The sequence below is a fragment of the Lygodium microphyllum genome, chromosome 5 (assembly GCF_053477565.2).
Source record: "Lygodium microphyllum isolate KBCC chromosome 5, Lygodium_microphyllum_v1.1.10, whole genome shotgun sequence".
In the NCBI taxonomy this organism is placed as follows: Eukaryota; Viridiplantae; Streptophyta; class Polypodiopsida; order Schizaeales; family Lygodiaceae; genus Lygodium; species Lygodium microphyllum.
The window spans coordinates 96,245,107-96,266,344 of NC_141139.1; the positions used below are offsets into that span (position 1 = coordinate 96,245,107).

At 38.1% G+C, this 21,238-nt stretch overlaps 1 protein-coding gene across 3 annotated transcripts; it reads right to left on the reverse strand.

The window, feature by feature from the left end:
• Positions 1 to 557: 557 nt before the first annotated feature.
• On the reverse strand, positions 558 to 4,620 carry LOC148036164 (uncharacterized). 3 transcript variants are annotated; one of them, XM_087678188.1, is made up of 4 exons: positions 4,101 to 4,620; positions 3,127 to 3,256; positions 2,319 to 2,764; positions 558 to 2,213 (listed from the first exon to the last, which is right to left on the reverse strand). In XM_087678188.1, exons 1-4 carry the CDS (start codon positions 4,231 to 4,233, stop codon positions 1,423 to 1,425), a joined length of 1,500 nt encoding a protein of 499 aa, XP_087534314.1. In that variant the 5' UTR covers positions 4,234 to 4,620; the 3' UTR covers positions 558 to 1,422. The 3 variants fall into 3 exon arrangements, with proteins under 3 accessions (XP_087534314.1, XP_087534313.1, XP_087534312.1); XM_087678187.1 differs by having other exon boundaries at positions 562 to 2,764; positions 4,101 to 4,209; positions 4,316 to 4,608; XM_087678186.1 differs by having other exon boundaries at positions 563 to 2,764; positions 4,101 to 4,610.
• Between the last annotated feature and the right edge of the window lie 16,618 nt (positions 4,621 to 21,238).

Consider the following 21,238-nt stretch of genomic DNA (forward strand, 5'->3'; position numbering starts at 1 on the left):
GTGGCTCCTAAATACCTTTGCCATGAATTTGGAAATTTATGTCTTGGGAAGTTTTGTAGGCTCTTGAGGCCTTGGTAGAGCTTAGTAGAGCAACTATAGAGGTGAACCCTCTTTTGCATGTGCATATAGGGTGATTTCAACGTTACTTGGTGAAGTTGGTTTGTGGGCCATCATCTAACCATGCTATTGATGATGATGAGTAGTGCTTCAAACATATTTATATAGTTGCTCATACTTGTGTTTATTGACATTTCAATGCTTGTGATCATGGTCTTTACAGTACCTTTCCTGTGTAAACTATTGTTTTTGAGATAGCATAATGAAATTGGCCATGCTTCTTTTATTTCATTCTAATCACATCTTGCATTATTGGAGAATTCACATTAGATAGATTAATTTTTGGTTATTCTACTTCCCAAATGAATAAGGCTATATCCCAACACTAGTATAATAGAAATAGAGTGCAATCTTAGTATACCAAAAATATAAATAGATCACTAAGTGATTGGACTAACCTAAGAAATAGATTTTAATCTTTGCAAACCAAAAAAATAAACATATGAATAGATTGGACTACCCTTGGTTTCTATTGATTAGATGTGGATACAAAATGGCCAAATTGGGTTGCAAAGCACAAGCATTCATCCATTAAGCTTCCTAAATAAATGGTTCTTAAAAATAACAAGATATCAAGGATAACCATTCACCATATGGGCCATATGGTTAGTATGTTGCTAAGAATCTATTTTGAGTCAACTTAGTCCTATGTTTTGGAATAATAATGACCACAATGTATAGCTTAAAGAGATTCCAACATTAGTATAAGAGAGAAACAATTTAACTGTCAACTAATGGCATAAACACTCATGGAAATGAAGGTGCACGAATCTATGAGCAACTTGTGCATATTAACAAGAACCCCTTAGTGAATCATGGAATATGATCCAAAATGTGATCTCAAAAGCTCCAATATTCTAACTCAAAGTATAGGAAAAGCTCTACATATGACTAAGAAAGCTCTAAATTAAGGCTATCATAGTTTCTGGAGGCATTAAAGTAAAATATCTTTGAATCGTTAGGCTAGAGTCTAGATAGCTTCCTAGTGCTAAACTTAATCATTTCAGTGTATTAGTGAAAATCACAATTAGATTAAACAAGTCAAAAAAGCCTAGGTGAGCATGTTGTTTAAACCAATTCAAGTATGAGAAACCATGCGTTCAACAATCAGAATTTATCCAAACTACATTAATTGGAAATGAAACCAATGTAAATGAATTGCAAATGATGTTAGAAGTTCGGATGTCATAAGGTTGTTTGATGTGTCATATAGTAAGAATGAATAGAACCATTAGTGAGAAAATAACAAGAATTCTAGCATTCTAGAGTAAGCTTGAAATATATATGAATAAGCAATTAAATGGATTACTTTTTTACGGTGTCTAAGTTGGTCCAATATAAAGTCATCTCATCATCAATTAGCGAGACATCTGTGTTGTCATGAAAGCATTCATCAATAGTAAGGTGCTTGTGCATGAGAAAATATTGTTCCTCCGACTCTTGTTGTTCTCCATCTTCATTGGTCGTCCACGAATCTACGGAGTTGGCAAATGTGGCATCATCACTTGATGTCATAAGCTTTATATTGGTGGAAGGTTCACCAGAACTAGCTATACTATTGTTAGGCCAATTACCCCCTACCACGTTTAGAGGAACTCCAAATATGTTGGCATATTGATCTACATTGTTGTTAGCCGATCCAATACTATTAACCCAACCCGTTGTTGAGGATGAATTGGTAGGGGTTGTCACATCCATGATCAATTTGGAGGGGTGTCCATCATTTAACATGCTATTTTGGTCAGAGGATGCTTGATGATGGTGTAATAGGTTGGCTAAGACCTCAAATTGATCACTTGTATTGATATCAACTCTAGCTTTTTGATTGATATCAGCATCCAAGAAGCCCTTTTGTTGATCAGGCTTCTCATTAGCAACTTTACTTGAGAAATGCATGTCATCTGGTATAATTATAGAGGGGGTGGTAGTTGGTTTTGTTGTTGTTGGAGATGGTGCTGATCCCACAGATCCAATACTTGCATTGCATGAGTAGGTGTTGGCATTGTATTGGCAAGTATTTACTTGGCTATGCATATAGGGAATAGAAGTATTGACTTGGCTATAGTAGGTGCCATCCATCTTATGATCAAGTTTATCTATAGGAGCATCCATGGAGATATGTTCAGTGGATGATGTTATTAGCAAAGTGTGTAATTGCATAGCTTGAGGGTATTGGGAATATGAAAACAATTGATTACAACCTTGTTGTTGTTTCTGTTGGTGTTGTGGCCGTTCCCGAGTTGGAGGCAAGCATGCCACTGCATTGTTCAAATCACAACTAGAAGAAGTGGTTGCGTTATTGATATCATAATTAAAGTTGTAATGGTAATTGTTGCCCAAGCCTAGATCTAGAAATTTCGGTGTAGATCTCCTCATGTTGAGATGCATCATGCTGGACCATGGGCTATTGCTAGAGAGAGATGGAAGCCTCAAGTTAGGTTGCAAACAACCATTATATTGTGCACAATCTGTAGTTGCATCTGGATAGCGTTGGTCAGTGCATGGATCACTTGAATTTGAGCATGAAATGTTTACAGTGTCATTGGGTTGCTTCTTCACATTTAGCTTCTTCTTAATGCATGAATTCCAAAAGTTTTTTATCTCATTGTCCGTCCTGCCAGGCAGATGGGATGCTATTCGGGACCACCTACATTCAAAAAGAGGAAAAAAAAATACTTATATGGAGGTTAAAGATTGTGTTTTGGCCCCATAAATATGTCTAGTAGATTAGTGAATGAAGATCTAGAATGTGAAGGTCTGCTCATACAATTAGAATGTATAAATTAGCATTGACACCATAAGTAGCAACCAGTGAAAGATCTAATAATGAATTAGAATGTATAAACGAGCATTAATGCCATAAAATGTAGACAACCATTGATATAATTATAATATCTATTGTATGTGTGACTGACTGAAATGAATGATTAAGCAATATCGATACCATAATTAGTAGCAGCAATGGCGATAATGGTAAATGATTGAGGCCATGTGGATGAGATTTATCACCTGTTGCCGACGATGCTGTGAAGCTCGATGATGATCTTCTCTTCGGAAGGAGTGAATTCCCCTCGCTTCAAATCTGGGCGCAGATAATTAATCCACCTCAGTCGGCAGCTCTTGCCGCATCTCTGCAATCCTGCAGGCAAATTATAATCCCACTTCTTAATTATGTTAATCCAATACCTTAATCAAAGTACTAAGAATATGTCTTAATCTGTGGTGTTAATTTGGTTAATATGTGTGACATATGATGCGCCTAAATAATTGATCCGGTTACAATATATATTATCTCAGTTGCAATTGATCCACTAATCATAGATATTTGATTATCAGTGGCGAATGCCGAATGGAGATGGTACGACGTCCCTGCAAATGTGCTTTGGTGATCATGCAATGCCAGTAAGGTCTTAATTATACTAGATCTTATACTACAAAAGGCCTGATTTATACTTATTAGACGATAATGCCTTGATTATGATTATTTAGGGTCTTGACGATACTAATTATCATCCAAGATTGCAGATGAGTGGTAATAGCACAGCAGAGCGTGTAAGAGATCAGGTGAATTATACTTGTGATCAGGGATTGAATGACATGATGGAGGGTCTCTTGAATATTATCTCTCGGGGCAAATTATCAGCTCAGCTGCTCATTAATCATTTGGCAGCTAATTATCATTAATCATTTGGCTAATGAGACTTATAATTATAATTGCAGAGAGACGATTCATGATGGGTGTAATGGCACTAATAAATTGTGATAAACTGATTGGGTTATACAACTGGATACCTGATTGATGGGTGATAATTAACTGAATGGGTTGTAAGAATGGACCACCTGATTGAAGGGTAATGCCTCTAATTACAATAAAACTGATAGGATTGTACCAACAGACCACCTGATTAATGAAGGGTAACAGCACTAATCAACTGCGATTAAGGCATTGGATTAGTCGACAAGCTGATGGATGATTAATTTACCTGCTTCTCTCGGGACTGAGCTCCAGCATCCAAGGCCGTGCTCCATGATGTGCTTCCGGAGCTTCTCATCCTCATCCGGAGACCATAGCCCCTTCCTCAGCTTTTGCTTCTGACAGCAGTTGTGGCGACCCATATAATCCAATTATACCCCAAAAATTACTTAATAAACACGCCCTTATCCAATCACAATGAAGATTAAGGGGAGCTTAATTAACCTCTTAATCAATCAGCTTGTCGTTGTATGGTATCACTCATATGCCTGCATCCTTGTGTACCATGCCTTTCTACCCCCCTAAGAACAACAAGTGTTTGCCTATCCTATAAGTACACATGTTCAATATGGATGGCAGGGTTTAACACTTAAGATTAATTGGATTAGCCCCCTTAACTAAATATCAGGCCCCCACTTGGCTTTGAGCACATTGCTACCTTTGTTTAATTGAGACAAACCCTTCTAACACATTTGTAAAATGTGTCTTGGTTTTTCCCAATAAGGGGATTGCCCGCCCACCTCTTTATACCCTTTCTTGACATACTCCTCACCTCACCTTGTCTCCCCCACCAATTGACATACTTTGAAAAAATGGCTGAGATCGAATCAAAGGAAGGACTAAGTAGATTCATTGAAAAGCTCCCTACTTGCTGGTTTGCTATCACTATCCCCACTTTTGAGAGAGAGAGATAGAGAGAGAGAGCATGCATCACATACACTAGGAGCTATGACAATTTACATAAAGGCCTACACATGACAAAAGTACATATACATTGTTCCTACAAATCTCCATCCATGGGGCTAAACACACATTAACCTTATTACAATTTTCATACAACGTTAACATAAATAAACATGCATGTGCCTACATTATTTCTGCAAACTTCACTGGATTCAAAAAGAAAAACCTCACAAATGCCCATCTTGATTGATTACCACACCAAAAGCCCTACACAAAACATGGCTATTCACAAAAACCTCTACCTATAAAATCTTTAGCCTAAAGTGCAACCCTTTAACAACTCCCTTGACTATAGACCGACAAGTTCCATTTTCAAGTACATTTACAAGTAAAGCTGAGGTTAAAATGTAATTTGCAAATCACACGTCTAATATGTAATCTACAAATAAACCTTTCCAAATGAATCATATGCAATTATGAGTGACCCCTTGTATTGATCTTTAGTTCTCTCACTATCATTGAATTTTATTAACAAACCCATTGATGCAATATCAAGAAACTCTTTTGTGGCACAATGTACATGACTAGCTTGTGCCTTATCTTAGAAATTATTTATGAAAGCAAAGCTAAAATGTTTTTGTTAGAATAGAGTCCTTTCTATACTATGCCAATTTAGAACATTGGAGATAGTTAGTGCTTTTGTTAGAATAGAGCCCTTTCTATATTACTATAGTGGACAACATTCGAGCTCTTGTTACTATATTTAAAAAGATATCAAACTTCAAGTAGTTGTTGGGCTTTTATGACATAACGGCACCACTAATAAAATATGAGTGACAAGTAGATGTATATTATCATTCTTAAATGATAATACTTAAGCTACAAGTCTACCTTTTCACGTTTTAAATTTCAATTTCAAGAATTCTTAAGTCAATGAGCTTCTCTTCATTATAAGCTTTGTAAGATTAAGAATGGGGTTTGATTGCTTTATGCACATTGTCTAACATATTACCACTATGCCATGCATAATAAGAAATCATATGCTCATTAATGGGGATATGAGAGAGAGAGAGAGAGAGAGAGAGAGAGAGAGAGAGAGAGAGAGAGAGAGAGAGAGAGAGAGAGAGAGAGAGAGAGAGAGAGAGAGAGAGAGAGAGAGAGAGAGAGAGAGAGAGAAGAGAATGTGTCCATGTCTCTACATGTGCGAGACTATGTTTCAATAATGGAAAAGTGAGGACTGTGCATGCTTTGACTAATTGTAATCAAAACTTAGGTGTGTTGACATAGCCTTCACACATGTTGAAATTATACTATGAAGATTGCATAAGAGAACACAAAACCTTAGGAAGAGTGTAGGAAAGAATCAAGGATGCCTCCTTTAGTATGGAACTCAACAGTTGAGAATAGCGGATCTCATCCTTATTATGAGAATGGCCAACGGTCTCATTGTTGTCACCATCAACAACATTGTATTTTGAGAGTATTGTCCTTCATTGTCATTGTCAAAATTAGCAATGAGGTTGTTGTCACTGGGGTGTCCTCTTTGGCACAATTTAAGGAAAAAGATGGATTTGCTGCATCTGATAGCCAACTCACATGATTGATGTCATTGGGGTGTCATCTTTGGCACAATGTTAGGAAAGAGCTGGGTTTGATTCATCCTATAGCCAGCTCACGTCTCATTAAATCCTTCACAAAATTGTGTGAGAAGGAAAAATATTCCCAAAGATGCATATTTTTAGTTATAATTCTGAAAAACATGAAGGAAAAATCGATTAAAATACCCAAATTCCTCCTCTCTATGAAACAACAAGGATCTATGTACGGTTCAACAAAATAATTTGGGGGCCCTTCCTTTGGCATCCTCCTCCATTGATGTCATCATCATCATCTATGTCTTCATCGTCACATCATTATGGTATAAGACCCGGGTTTGCTAGTGTATGAACCATGCTTAGTTTGGAGAGGGAAAGAGGTTGTTAAAATACATTCATGGATTGAAAGCCACTTACAATTATAAGCAATCAATCAATCAATCAATATAGCATTATTTGAGGCAAGAGAAACAATCATGTCATAGGCACAGTGGTGTACTTGCAATGGGGGCACGTGTCACCACCTCATTGGTGGGAGGAACCATGTCGTAGGCATAGTTGTATACTTGCAACGAGGGCACGTGTCACCACCTCATTGGTGGGGGAAAACATCACATGGAGATGCACACGTGGAAGAAATCCAACGGCCTATGCAACGAAAATGGATTGGCGATTAAAAATACAATAATGAAGGGAGGAATAATAAATTTGGTAAAATAGAGAGGAGGGCGAAATCGCGAGGAAAATGGACTCGTCAACCGTGACAAGCTGAAGGCCACCGGTCGCGGGTCATGGGGCCCCCACAATTAATCGATTTTTAAAATATATTATATTATAGTATACATACTTTTAATATTGGACGAATATAATTGACACAAACCCTTGACGTCTTGTCATGAAACACACCTTCTACTGCCCCCCCTTTTTAATCATGATTATAAAAGGTCGGATTAAAAAAGGAATCACTGTTCGATCACAAAAGTATTAGTTAGTTGATATTTGACCCCTCTCGCTCTCTCTCTCTCTCTCATATATATGTGTGTGTGTGTGTGTGTGTGGATGTATATGTATATAGCTCAAGTCATGTAATCCCTTGACATTCCACCTGACATTATGTCCCATTGAGACAACCCCCTAGCATATAACGGTGTTTGCAATCCTTAGAACGGAGGAGCTTCACTATAAGCTCCCACCACTCATTCCCATCATCCTTGGGGCGCTTCACACTTGAAAGAGTGTACCTAACACATGCATATGTGGTAAAGACTCCACACCTAGAGCACCCTTCCTCTCCTCCTTTCTATCACATCCTCTGAGCATTCTTCCACCCTATCACTCAAACCTTCTCCCATGATGCTACCTTGGAGCAAGCAAGTCCCCACCTTAACACCTTACCTAACATATGTTTGGTGAAGACTCCACATTTGGAGCAATGTTTTGTCTCTATTTCTACCACATCCTTTCGCTACTTTACCTTGAAGTCCACATATCAAATCACTCTAATAATGCTTGCTTCAAGCAAGCTAACCTCCCACTCAAGAATGTACATAATGGACATATGGTAAATATTCCATAGTTGGAGCACCTTTGTGTCTTGGCCTTTATCATGTCCTTTCAATATTCTACCATGGAAGTGTACAACTCAAATGAGTCTAATGATGCTACATTGAAGCACCATGTTCCAAGTAATGCCATGTCTTGGTCTTTATCACGTCCTTTCAATCTTTTACCATGCAAGTGTACAGCCCAAATGAGTCTAATTATGCTACATTAAAGCACCATGTTCCAAATAATGCCAGTGAAGTACTTGAGAAATAGAGGACTTATGCCAAATGATCAATGTCACAATTAAGAATCTCAATGCCAAAAACCCAAAACAAAAGGCTTGCAAACATTTCTTAAGATCCTAGATATTATAATCATAATTTAATGCAACTACTCATGGCTCCTCCACACTTACGTGTCTCAGAACATGAGTCTTAAACCTCTCAAATATGTGACTATCACACTCTAGACTATTTCTCTCAATTCAATGAAAACTTTATATCATTTGTCAATGTTTGGAACAAAGCAAAGTGTGGCAATGTGGCTAGGCACTTTCCTTATATGGAAGTCTAAGTGATCCATAAATATCACACATTCAAAGAATGGGAACAATGAGTCCTAAACCTCTCAAATATGTGACTATCACACTCTAGAATACTTCTCTCAATTCAATGAAAACTTTATATCATTTCTCAGTGTTTGCAATAAAGCAAAGTGTGGCAATGTGGCTAGCTACTTTTCTTATATGGAAGTCTAGCTAATCCATAAATAGCACACATTTAAAGAATTGGAACAATTTTCTATAATGGAAACACTACCAACTCAAAAAGTGCACCTAGTAATCAGAAAAAGTAGTGAAAAGCCCTCATTCAAAGTACATTCCTATAACATCATTCCTTGCATGCTTTTCTTAGCAACCACACCATGCTTATAGCTGATTATGTTTGATGTAAAACCTTAAGTTGTGTGTTGAGACTTGCACTTGTAATTGAATGCCAAATCTTATCAGCTCTCTCAACTATATTACAATGCACAAAATTCCCCATTTTTGGGTTCTTTTTTTATAGATGTCCGTGATTGCTTGTGATTTAAGATGCCAACATACATTGATCCAAAGGCAATGTTCTATATACTATTGAAAAGGTACAATATTAGTAAATGCCAATATCTTTTTTCAAAGTTTAAACGTGTATGTTGATGCGAATGGAACACCTCTTTTTTGGTCTTTTTTTCCCGAGGGCGGGGGGGGGGGGGGGGGGGGGGGGTTCGTAAATAATTTCCCTTACACGTTTGGTTGTTGTGTCCCTTATAGGTTAAGAAATTTATCATTAATATTCACATGTGAAATATGTAAATGTATATCATGCATAAAAAGAAGGGATCTTAAACATGGCTTTTGAGTATCTTTTGATGTATAGTCGCATATCATTGAAGGACAAAATATTAAATAGAAAAAGGTTGTGTTTTAGTCATGAGAAGGTTTCAAAGCACTAATTTAGATTTTAGATTATGGTGGTTCTACATATTGAGGATCAATGCTTTATCTCATTCATTACTTTGACTACTATGTGTCCACACCAATTTCACATTTCTTGCTATACTTGTTCTAGGATTGTAGTTTACCTCAACAAAAGTGGCTGTAAGTTGCTTTAGGGGCTTAGGTCCTATTTCACTACATCCTAAAGAACATGTGCATATGATACATAGATGGGATGGGACTTTGCAACTATTGTAAGGTATTGCCTTTTGGCTCTTAGACCTAGCTATGGTTTTGAACTTGGAGAAGAAGGAAGGATGTCTCTAAAGGCTTTAAATTTCAAATATAGTTAGAATGCAAATCAAAATTTCTATCATTGAGTCTAAGTGTGAATAGATATGAAAGTGTATAGATTGGTTCTATAAGTACAACACATCTACACTAAGCATTACCAACAACTAGTTACAACCATAGAAGAGAATCTTCTAGTACATATAAATCATGATGCCTTTTATTGACAATAGTGAAGAACTCATCCTACTGGCCTTTCTCACATATTGATTTGACTTCTCCACAATCCCTCTCAAGCTCAAACCTATCATGGGGAGTGTTCACAAAAAATATTTTTGGTAGTAGATAAAAAACCTCTAACTTGAAATTTTGGAGGGATATTTGAATCAAATTACATATATTTGCGATTTTTATAACAAAGAAATTTCAAGGGTTCAAGGTTTTAAACATCCCTCTTTAAGTTTTGGAGGTTTTTTTTGAAAATTTGCAATTCACTTTACATTAAATATTGGTTTTTCGTGAACACTTATCATGGGTTTCAAATTTTCACTTTTTTGAGGTTTTAACATTTATCTACTACCAAATTTCTAGGTGAAAATATACTAAGTCAATGCCAATTAGTAGGTCCTTCTTCCTTCCAAAGCACCCTCATGTGCCTTATCTTTGCATTGAAGGATGACTTCTATCCTAATTATTGTCAAATAAAATGAGAAATTTTTCTTCCATCTAGATGCATAATTGTGCTAATAGCTCTATAATTGAATCACTTCATGGGTAGTTACAATAGCACCTCTATGGGAAACACGGACACGTTAAGGTGGATTCTAATTAAAGATTGAATGACATTGAGGACAATAGAAGATAGCACAAAGATTATGATTTGTAAGGCAAACCATTTCATGTTCATATAGTTTAGCATTGTTTTCTTATGCACATATACTTAATGCAATCTATTAGCATAGTTTGATTGGATTATTCCTAGTGCTAGGAGTGTAGACATATGGATGATCAAAAGATTGTGTGTAAAGTGACTTATGAGAAAAGCCAACAATAAATACTTATCTTCATTATGGGAGAGATATGAAGGAGAAGAAGAAGAAGATCGATCCATCAATTTTGCTAATCTCTATCTCTATCCCTCACCCTCTAAATCTTTCATGATCACCAGTCTCTCATCATGGAAGGATGTTTGGTATCCAAATTCAAGGGCATCAAACCACATGGTCAAACATGCCAAGTTGCATGATTGGAGATCTCACTCTACATATGAAGATGGACAAATGTAGTACTTAGATGTCCCTCTATGTATGAAGGATGACCAAATGAATTACGTTTAGATGTAATTAATGCACAAAGTATGACAAAGAATTTAGATTTTTGACAATGGATTACAAGTGAGGTTTGACCCCTAATGGTTTGTACGTAGAAGACTATAAAAAACGAATGCTATTTGTATTGCAAAGGATGTAGAGTTGGCAAGATGTTTGCAGTGGATTTTAGTGCAACTACAAAAGTTGCCCTAATTTCATATGATTCAAAAGTGAATTGCATATTTAGAAATATGTTACTAGTACTTTATCATGTAAAAGTTGCATTCTCAAAAATTCTATAACATTACAAAAAGGTTACAAATTTTCGAATCGTGACTTTGATGATATGCATACATTAAGTTACCTTTTTAGCTTGGAAAGAAGTTATGATATAGATACATTAAGTTATCTTGTGGGTTTGGAAAGAAGTTATGGTATCCATACATTGAGTTATTTTGTTCATTTGGAAATACATAATTACAAGGAAATTTGATATTGTTCATTATGGTATATGTCAAGAATCGTGTGTTGGGGGGGACTTCCTTGAGCTATTGTGCCAAACACACATTATATACACAAGAGGAAGCTCACTCAAGAACACAAGAAGAGAGATGGAGGCCAATAATTTTTCTTGCTGGTTTCTTCTTCTTCTTCCACATAATATAATGTACAAAAAGTATATATAAGACACAACATAAAGGAAAGTGGCTTACTAAGTCAAACAGTGCATAACTGACTATACTAATCAATTTTGACACTATATCTATGCTCATTGTAGGTAGGTGTAGCAAACTAAATATAATAAGTGATAAGTTAGTGGCCATGTGAGGATCATAATGACCATCGACATCCTAAGTGCAGACTTGTGGATCCATCTAGCCAAGCGGTCCATCATCAATGTCCGCACGTGTTGAGCTTGCCATCTCAACAGTCCCCCTCAAGCTCAACTCTATCTCTGCAACTACAAGTAAGCTTCGAAACTTTCGAAGCTTCTTTGCACCCAATTCCTTTGTGAAAATGTCAATTATCTGATCTTGTGTGCTGAATATACCAAGTCAATCTCTCCTGCGAGTACCTCTTCTCTCACAAAGCAGTAGTGCACCTCAATGTGTTTTGTCCTAGCATGGAACACTCGGTTCCTAGCTAGTTATATGATGCTCATGTTGTCATAGTGAATGACAACTGGACCATCTCCCTGCATATCCAAATCACCTAATAACTTTTCCAGCTCGAGTAAGTTACTCATGAATATATGTGTGCATCATGTGGGTTCAAAAAAATGTATTTTTAAACTACCATTTTTATATATTTCTCATATACAAAGGGTATAATGTAAAGGGTTATTTATAGATTGAATAGAAAAGGGTTATGTTTTATGCAAGAAAATTTCACAAATAAAGATATTTATAAATAGGCATTCAATGCATGTGATGTAGACAATATACATATAGTAACTTTCCCAAGTTTTGTAGCCATACCACCTCACATGTTGCCATAGTAGCAGCACCTCTATACTCATCCTCCTCTGTACTCGATAAAGCAGATGTAGGTTGCTTTTTGTTGCTCCATGTAACTATTGCAATACCAAGGGAAACATGAAGCCACTGGTAGATCTTTTGTTTAACATGCTACGAGCCCAATTTATATCTATATATCCAAACACTTGTACATCCTTACCTGTCTCATAAAAAAGTCCATAATGTAAAGTGGACTTTACATACCTCAATATGTGTCTAATTGCATCCAAATTAGGATTTTTAAGCATCAACATAAACTAACTGACAAGGCCAATAGCATAGCTTAAGTTTGACCTTGTGATAGTTATGTAAATTAGACTCCTTACTATCCTCATGAACATAGTAGGGTCTTCTATCTCATCCCCAACGTCAACACTCAACTTCATGTTTTGCTCCAATGGTACTAAAAGAGGCTTAAATGCTGTCATACCATACTTGGATAACATATCCAAGCCATAATGCCTTTGGGATAGCCATATACCATCATCACATCTTATCATCTCAATATCAAGAAAGTATCTCAGCTCCCCTAAATCCTTGATCTCAAACCTTCCTCTTCAAAAAGTCCTTAACTTCAACAATCCCATTGTCAATCACTATCACTTGTAATAATCAAGTCATCCACATAGATGACTATGATGACCAAACCTACATCTCCCCTTCTCATATGAAGTGAGTGATTAGCATGAGAAATATAAAAGCTAATATTGACAAGATACTCTCTGATCTTGCCAGATCATGCTCTAGGTGCTTGCTTCAGCCCATAGAGCGCCTTCTTTAACCTGCACACATATGTGGGATGCTCTAAATCCTCATAACTTTCTGGTTGCTCTATATACACGTCTTCTTGCAATTCACCACGTAAGAAGGCATTCTTAACATCCATTTTCTGTAAAGTCCAACCTTTGGCTGCTGCCTCAGGGGGGTCACTCATGAATAGATGAATATATAACATGAGTTCAAAATAAGGGGTTTTTAAAATACCATTTTTATACATTTTTAACATACAAAAGGGTGTCATATAAAGGGTTACTTATAGATTGAATAGAAAATGGTTGTGTTATATTCAAGAAAAATTCACAGATTAGGATATTTATAAATAGGCCATGAATGCACGTTATATACAGAAATATATATAGTGAACCCCCCGAGGCTACTGGCAAGGAAATCACACATCTAGTAGTTGCCATCTGGCAATTGGACTTAATGTCTCTTCGTAATCTATGCCATATGTTTAAGAGAAGTGGGAGCTCATGCTCAATTGCAAAGATCCATGGACCACTTATTGCTTCAAGCATTCCAAGCAAGCACAAAAGGGCTATCTCTCACCTAGCCAATGTGCCTTCAATCCTATGGGGTTGTAGTGAGCTTACCTTGATGCTCAAATGAGTAGCTTCCCTCAAGAAAGCCAGTAGCTCCATGATTTGAGATGCGAGCTTAAGCAACCTCAAGCCTCCTCCTTTGAGCTCTATCCTCCATAGCCACATGCGAGAGAAGAGAAGAGAAGCAAAGCGAAGAGAAGAGAAGAGAAGAGAAGAGAAGAGAAGAGAAGAGAAGAGAAGAGAAGAGAAGAGGAAGAGGAAGAGGAAGAGTAAGAGTAAGAGTAAGAGTAAGAGTAAGAGTAAGAGTAAGAGAGGAGATGATGGAGAGCTTCTCCACCACGGTCTCTCACCCTCATACACTCACTCCCTCACACTCTCACAGTCCCTCTTTCAAGTACACACAAGCAAGCAAGATGGAGAGAAGAAGAGAAGACGAAGAGACCACTTTAGCCACACACCCAAGAATGAGCTTCTCATTCACTTTTTGAGTTTATATACAAGCCCTAAATCCCTTGGGCACCGATCCCCTTTTTTACATGACTGGGCATCTTGCCAAGGTTCTCTTTTCCTATTCCCTTCTAGTTACCTTATCCCTTCATCTATGCCCGCCATCTATGTTTTACAACTCGCACAGGAGGGAGCCTGACACTCTTTAACAAAATTTTAGCAATGCCTTTACATTATAAAATGCTCAGGGGTGGGGGGGTCACTTATGAATATATGTATATATAACATGAGTTCAAAATAAGGGGATTTTAAAATACCATTTTTATACATTTTCTTACATACAGAAGGGTGTCATATATAGGGATTACTTACAGGTTGAATAAAAAAGGGTTGTGTTTTATTTTAAAAAAATTCACAAATTAGGATATTTATAAATAGGCAATGAATGCACGTTATATAGAGAGATATATATAGTGAACCCTCGAGATAAAATACACCTTTGCCTTCGACTTGACTTTTGCAGTCGCCCTTGTGATTTTGGCATTTCATCTTTTATTCCTTGCATAGCTGCCTTTTTTTGCATTATTTCATATTCTTGTATTTTCTTTTTTCCATCTTGCATTAGGGTTAACATTACCCCCTCCTAGATGAGTGTCAGTCCCATGGCACTTGTGGGTCTATGTTGATGAGGGCTCGATGATCTAAAAGGGTGGTCTTGTGAGTCGATGATGGTGAGGCCTTGGGGGGATTAGTCTAGGGGGAAGCTGATCAAATGGTTGAGATAGTGGAGGCCAAGAGTAAATTGAGTGGACACTAGGGCCTCCGAAGTTGGTGGTTTGCAGCATTTGTATTTACCTAAAAAGAGAAGAAGGTGCACTAATTGGGGGGTGTGGCTACATTACCATGTGGTGCATTGTGCTCATGCTAGTGGAACTGGGAGTTGGATCGAGCGTGGGTGTTGTCCCATACTTGAGGACCCAGTTCCGTGCATAAGGAAGGTGCAGTGGTGAGTGTAGCTAAAATTTCATAGAAAAACAACCAGGGAGCAAAATCTATGCTCACGGTAAGCTTCATCATCGAGAAAGAAAACAGAAACTATAATCTACATTCTCACTTTAATCATTACTCAAGATATCCATTGAAGAAAAGAGAGAAAGAAATAGAGAGAATTCAACGTGAAAAGGAGAGTGTGGGATGAGATGCACGTTGAGGATGAAGAAGAGGAAGAGGAAACATGCCCCTTCATCCCATGACCCATGATCTACAACTTTTCATTAAATTTGAAGTTACATGGACTAAGGTACAACCCTTAAAATTGAAATAGGTACATGTGGCTTTATAGTATTAGCAATTGCATATGTTTGCAAAATTTAAATGAAAAATAAATTGGTAATAAGGGTTTTCATCAATGTAGAAGAGAGGGAATATTATGTTTAGTTTTTGCCATATTTCTCGGTCCATCAATAAATTATGGAGACAGGTCTAAACCATAGGCGATGGTGGCCTCCCTAGGTATGTCCTACCCTTGATGTACCCTAAACATGAAGCGGGAAATCAAAAAAGGGCTAGGGGGTTAGGGACAAAGCTGGCCAATCAAGGCCATCGGGATGCGCCTAACTTGAGGACCCCTACGTGCTGTGACTATGACACTCATGAGTTTCTTGCTTTTTCTTCGGGTTTTCTTCTTTGCTTTCTTGTTCTTGTCCTTTCTTTTTCTCTCTACTCTTTATTTTTCTGTATTTCTTCATCTTCTTCTCCTTTTTTCTTTTTTTAAATTTTAAAGGATATAAATAAACAGTGACAAGAAGCCAGTCTTCGTTTGTCGTTGTCATGAGAGGGAGAAATGGGAGGCTTAATGGATTTGCTAAGAAATTGTCTATCTTGGGTGTATCCTTTTAGGCCCATTCAAATGTTAAAGGAGTGGTGGATAGGAAGGGATGGTTGCAGCTAGTGAAATGAGTGTCGCCCATATCCTCTAAGAGGGCTACGTAAAATGATGGCAAGAGGGTAGCGCACAACATTAGCCTAGCCATGCACAACTATCTATGTCAACATTGAGATAAGAAAAGAGTGGTGGGAGGCGGTATTCTAGCACAGTGGGGTCTTTCCTTAATAATATTCTAAGGAGCCTAAGGTAATTACAAGTGGTCAAAGAAGGTGGGGTCCGATGGCACAAACTCAGTGAGGAAGTGATCAATGGAGGCATACAAATCTTGCTCAGAGAATGTGAGCACTTCTTCGAACACAATATTAGTGAGTTTGGGAATCTCCCGATTTTCATTTTTTGAATACTAAAAAGGTGGTGCCTGGATAACATGCCCATAAGTTTCTCAAAACCATATTATATGACCTATCATTGAAAAGTGCTTGAAAAATGGAATCTATTGAGCTGTAGAGCACTCGATTTGGAGTTATAGTGTTCAAGTTATGACAAATCCAAAAATTTGACCACATGTCCCAAACTTATGGAAAATTTCCATATTCCCCAAATATGGTGTTTTCGGGCTTGGTGGCATTGACATTGTAAATCTTTAGGAAGTCATATCGGTCATGGATGTTTGAATTGAAGTCCACCCCTACCCTTCTAGGATATGGCACGTGTCAAGAATCACGTGATGGAGGGACTTGCTCAAGATGCTGTGCCGAACACACAGAGAATGCACAAGGAGAAGCTCACTCAAGAGACAAGAAGAGAGATGGAGGCCAAAAAGTTTTCTTGTTGGTTTTTTATTCTTCTTCCACACTCTTTTTAATGTACACAAAGTATAGATAAGATACACCATAAAGGAAAGTGGCCTACTAAGTCAAACAATGCATAATCGACTACACTAGTCGACTGGCTCTATAACTATGCCAGCTTTAAATAGGTGTAACAACCTGAATATAATAAGTAATGAGTTAGTGGCCATGTGAGGGTCATAATGACCACTGACGTACTAAGTGTAGACGTGTGGACCCATCTAACCAGGTGGTCCATCATCAATGTCCGCATGTGTTGAGCTTGTCATCTCAACACTCCCCCTCAAGCTCAACTGTATCTCTACAACTCCAAGTAAGCTTCGAAACTTTTGAAGCTTCTCTGTACCCAATGCCTTCATGAAGATGTCAGCTATCTGATCTTGTGTGCTGACATACACCAAGTCAATCTCACCTGCTAGTACCTTCTCTCTCACAAAGTGGTAGTGTACCTCAATATGTTTTGTCCTGGCATGGGACACAGGGTTCCTAGCCAACTGTATATTGCTCATGTTGTCACAATAAATGACAACTCGACCTTCCACCTGCACATCCAAATCAGCCAATAACTTTTGTAGCCATACTACCTCACATGCTGCAACAGCAACACCTCTATACTCAGCCTCTGTACTCGATAAAGCAATTGTAGATTGCTTTTTGCTGCTCTAAGTAACTGCTGCACTACCAAGAGAGAACATGTATTCGCTGGTAGATCTTCTATCAGATATACTACCAGCCCAATCTACATCTGTGTATCCAAACACCTGTACATCTGTACCTGTCTCATAGAAAAGTCCATAATGTAATGTGGACTTCACATATCTCAATATGCGTCTGACTGCATCCAAATGTGGCTTTCTAGGTACTTGCATAAGTTGACTCACAAGACCAACAGCATAGCTCAAGTCTGGCCTTGTAATGGTCATGTAGATCAAACTCCCCACTATCCTCCTGAACATAGTAGGGTCTTCTATCTCATCCCCAACATCAGCACTCAACTTTACATTCTGCTCCAACGGGACTGAAAGTGGTTTGCATGCTGTCATACCATACTTGGACAACATATCCAAGCCATACTGTCTTTGGGACAACCATATACCATCATCACATCTGATCACCTCAATGCCAAGGAAATACCTTAGCTCACCTAAATCCTTCATCTCAAACTTCTTCTTCAAGAAGTCCTTGACTTCAGTAATCCCACTATCACTATCACCTGTAATAATCAAGTCATCCACATGATGACCGAACCTGCATCTCCCTTTCTCACATAAAGTGAGTGATCAGCATCAGAAACATAAAATCCAATATTGACAAGATACTCTCTGATCTTGTCAGACCATGCTCTAGGTGCTTGCTTGAGCCCATATAGTGCCTTCTTCAACTTGCACACATACGTGGGATGCTCTAAATCTTCATAACCTGCTGCTGATCCATATACACTTCTTCCTACAAATCACCATGCAAGAAGGAATTCTTCACATCCATTTGCTACAACCTCCAACCTTTGGCTACTGCCAAAGCAATCACACATCTGACAGTTGCCATCCTAGCAACAAGACTGAAGGTTTCATCATAATCTATGCCATATGTCTGGGCATAGCCTTTTGCAACCAGCCTAGCTTTGTACCTACTAATAGAACCATTTGCATTGTGCTTAATCTTATAAACCCACTTACATCCAATAGCTTTCTTTCCCTTTGGCAATGATACTAGATCCCAAGTCTTATTGGCCTCTAACGCAGCCATCTCCTCATCCATTGTTGCATCCCAATGAGCATGACCAACAGCCTCCTCAAAACATGTGGGCTCAACATCCTCAACTAGTTTCACCATATAGGCATAATGGTGAGCTGCATAACCTTCAAAACCAAATCTTTTAACAGGGTATCTGACCCTACTAGATCTGCGTACCACCGGATCACTCAATGGAGCCTTTACATTATTATGAGCTCTCTGTACACCTGGTGTCCTCACTAAAGGAATGCCAAGCTCATCATCCAAGCTCTCTGAGCCACTGGAGTCTCCATCAAGAACTGCATCAATGTCTTCTGATACTTTATTCTTTCCTTTGTCTTTACCTGTAGTGCTACTAGATACACATGAAGATGTAGAGGTACTCCTTAGTCTCCCAGACCAAGGACTACCAGATGATGTCTTTGGTCCACTAAGAGTCCGTGATTCTTGCTTTTCAACCTACACATGAGTGTCATGATCATCATCATCATCCAATGCATCACCACTAGATACATACCAACTGCTCATTTCATCAAAGATGACATCCCTGCTCACTCTGAACTTACATGCGATAGGGTTATAACAGCGATACCCTTTTTGTTCTAAAGAGTATCCAATAAAGACACACTTTTCAGCCTTTGGATCCAATTTCTTCCGCAACTCATCTGGCACATGAACATACGCAATGCAGCCAAACACTTTCAAGTGTGATACATTAAGCTTCTTGCCAGTAAAACATTCTTTAGGAGTCATACCATGAACTGCAGCTGTGGGAGTTCTGTTCATAATATAAACAGCAGTATGAACAGCCTCAAACCAGAAATGCTTAGGCATATTCTTTTCAGGCATCAAGGCGCGTGCAACTTCTACAATATGCATGTTTTTCCTTTCTGCAACCCCATATTGTTGTGGGGTATACCTACATGTGAACTGTCTCTTTATCCCATGAGACCTCAGAAAATCACTGAACTCATTCAAGAGGTACTCTCCCCCTCCACCTGACCTCAAGCACTTTACCTTCAAGCCTGTTTCTCTTTCAACTGCAGCTTTGAAAGTTCTAAAGTGCTCAAACACTTCACTCTTTTCCTTCATAAAATATACCCACAGCTTTCTAGAACAATCATCAATGAATGTGACAAAGTATGAACTGCCTCCAAGAGATACATTTTGTGTAGGCCCCCAAATGTCTCTATGCACAACATCAAGGATATTTCTGCTTACATCTCTGTCATGTGAAAAGGGTTGTCTTTCCTGCTTACCAAACTGACATGCTTCGCATACCTTATGAAATTCTGCAACTCTAAATGTAGGCAAACCTGTAACCAACCCTTTGGACTGCATTAATTTCAGCCTTTGTACATTTGCATGTCCAATGCGTTTGTGCCAAATTTCAATATCTGCAACAACACCTTTTCCTTTAGCATACATAACAGCATTCATAGTAGGAATTCCAGCATCCAGAGTAAACATACGTCCAACTCTACTTCCCTTTAATACCTACCTGCACTTGTCATTGAAGTCTTCTACAAAGCAACCCTTTGCATTAAATTTGACTTGCAGCCCGCCCTTGCTCTACCATTTGACCGACTAACACCAAGTTCTTTGTAATAGATGGCACATGTAATACATTTGAAAGACTCTTTGTCTTACCATCATGCAAGGACAAGGGAACTTTTTCAATATGTGAAATTGGGTGGCATGAATCATCACCCGTCTGCACATAACCTGCATTTTGCAAATCCTGCATCTCTCCAAACCATTCTGCATGGCGGGTCATATGATTGGATGCACCTGAATCAATATACCAAACATCATCATATGTTTCCTTTCCTGTTCAACATATGCTGCATAACAAACAGACGTTCATTTGTGTCTTCATTCTGTCGTGAAGACAATGCATAGTTTCCTTGCTGCAACTTACCACTCCAAATATCATCTTTCTTAGCATAACATTGGGCTGCAATATTACCTATTTTGCCACAGTAGTGACACACAATACCAGAGTTGTTAGAACCTCTGTTCTGCCATTCACCTCTTCCTCTAAATATCCCCCTACCTCTAAAGCTACCACGACCTCCTGAAACCTGCATATCGCCAAATTGTTGATTCAATCTATTTAACACTTCCATAAAATATCATTCATTAGACTCCCAACCCTTTCCCCTCTCTCTCTCAAGCTAATAAACCATTAGAATTCCCCTCCTAAATCACCCTCAAATCATCCTTAATTATAGTAATAATGTATGAATTCTCACTACTCTCTCTCTATTATTGCTAGATATGATCTTATTTTATAAAGATTCTCTATATATTTTTATAGGAGAGCTCTTGGACTCAAGCTATGAGGGGGAGAATGGAGACAACTCACCTATGATGGAACTTGATTAAGTACAAAATTGGTCAATAAAACATCTAGATGGAGCTTCCACATTGGTGGAACCGCCTTAATGCAACTTTGGTGGTGTTAATTCCTATTCTATCTTAACC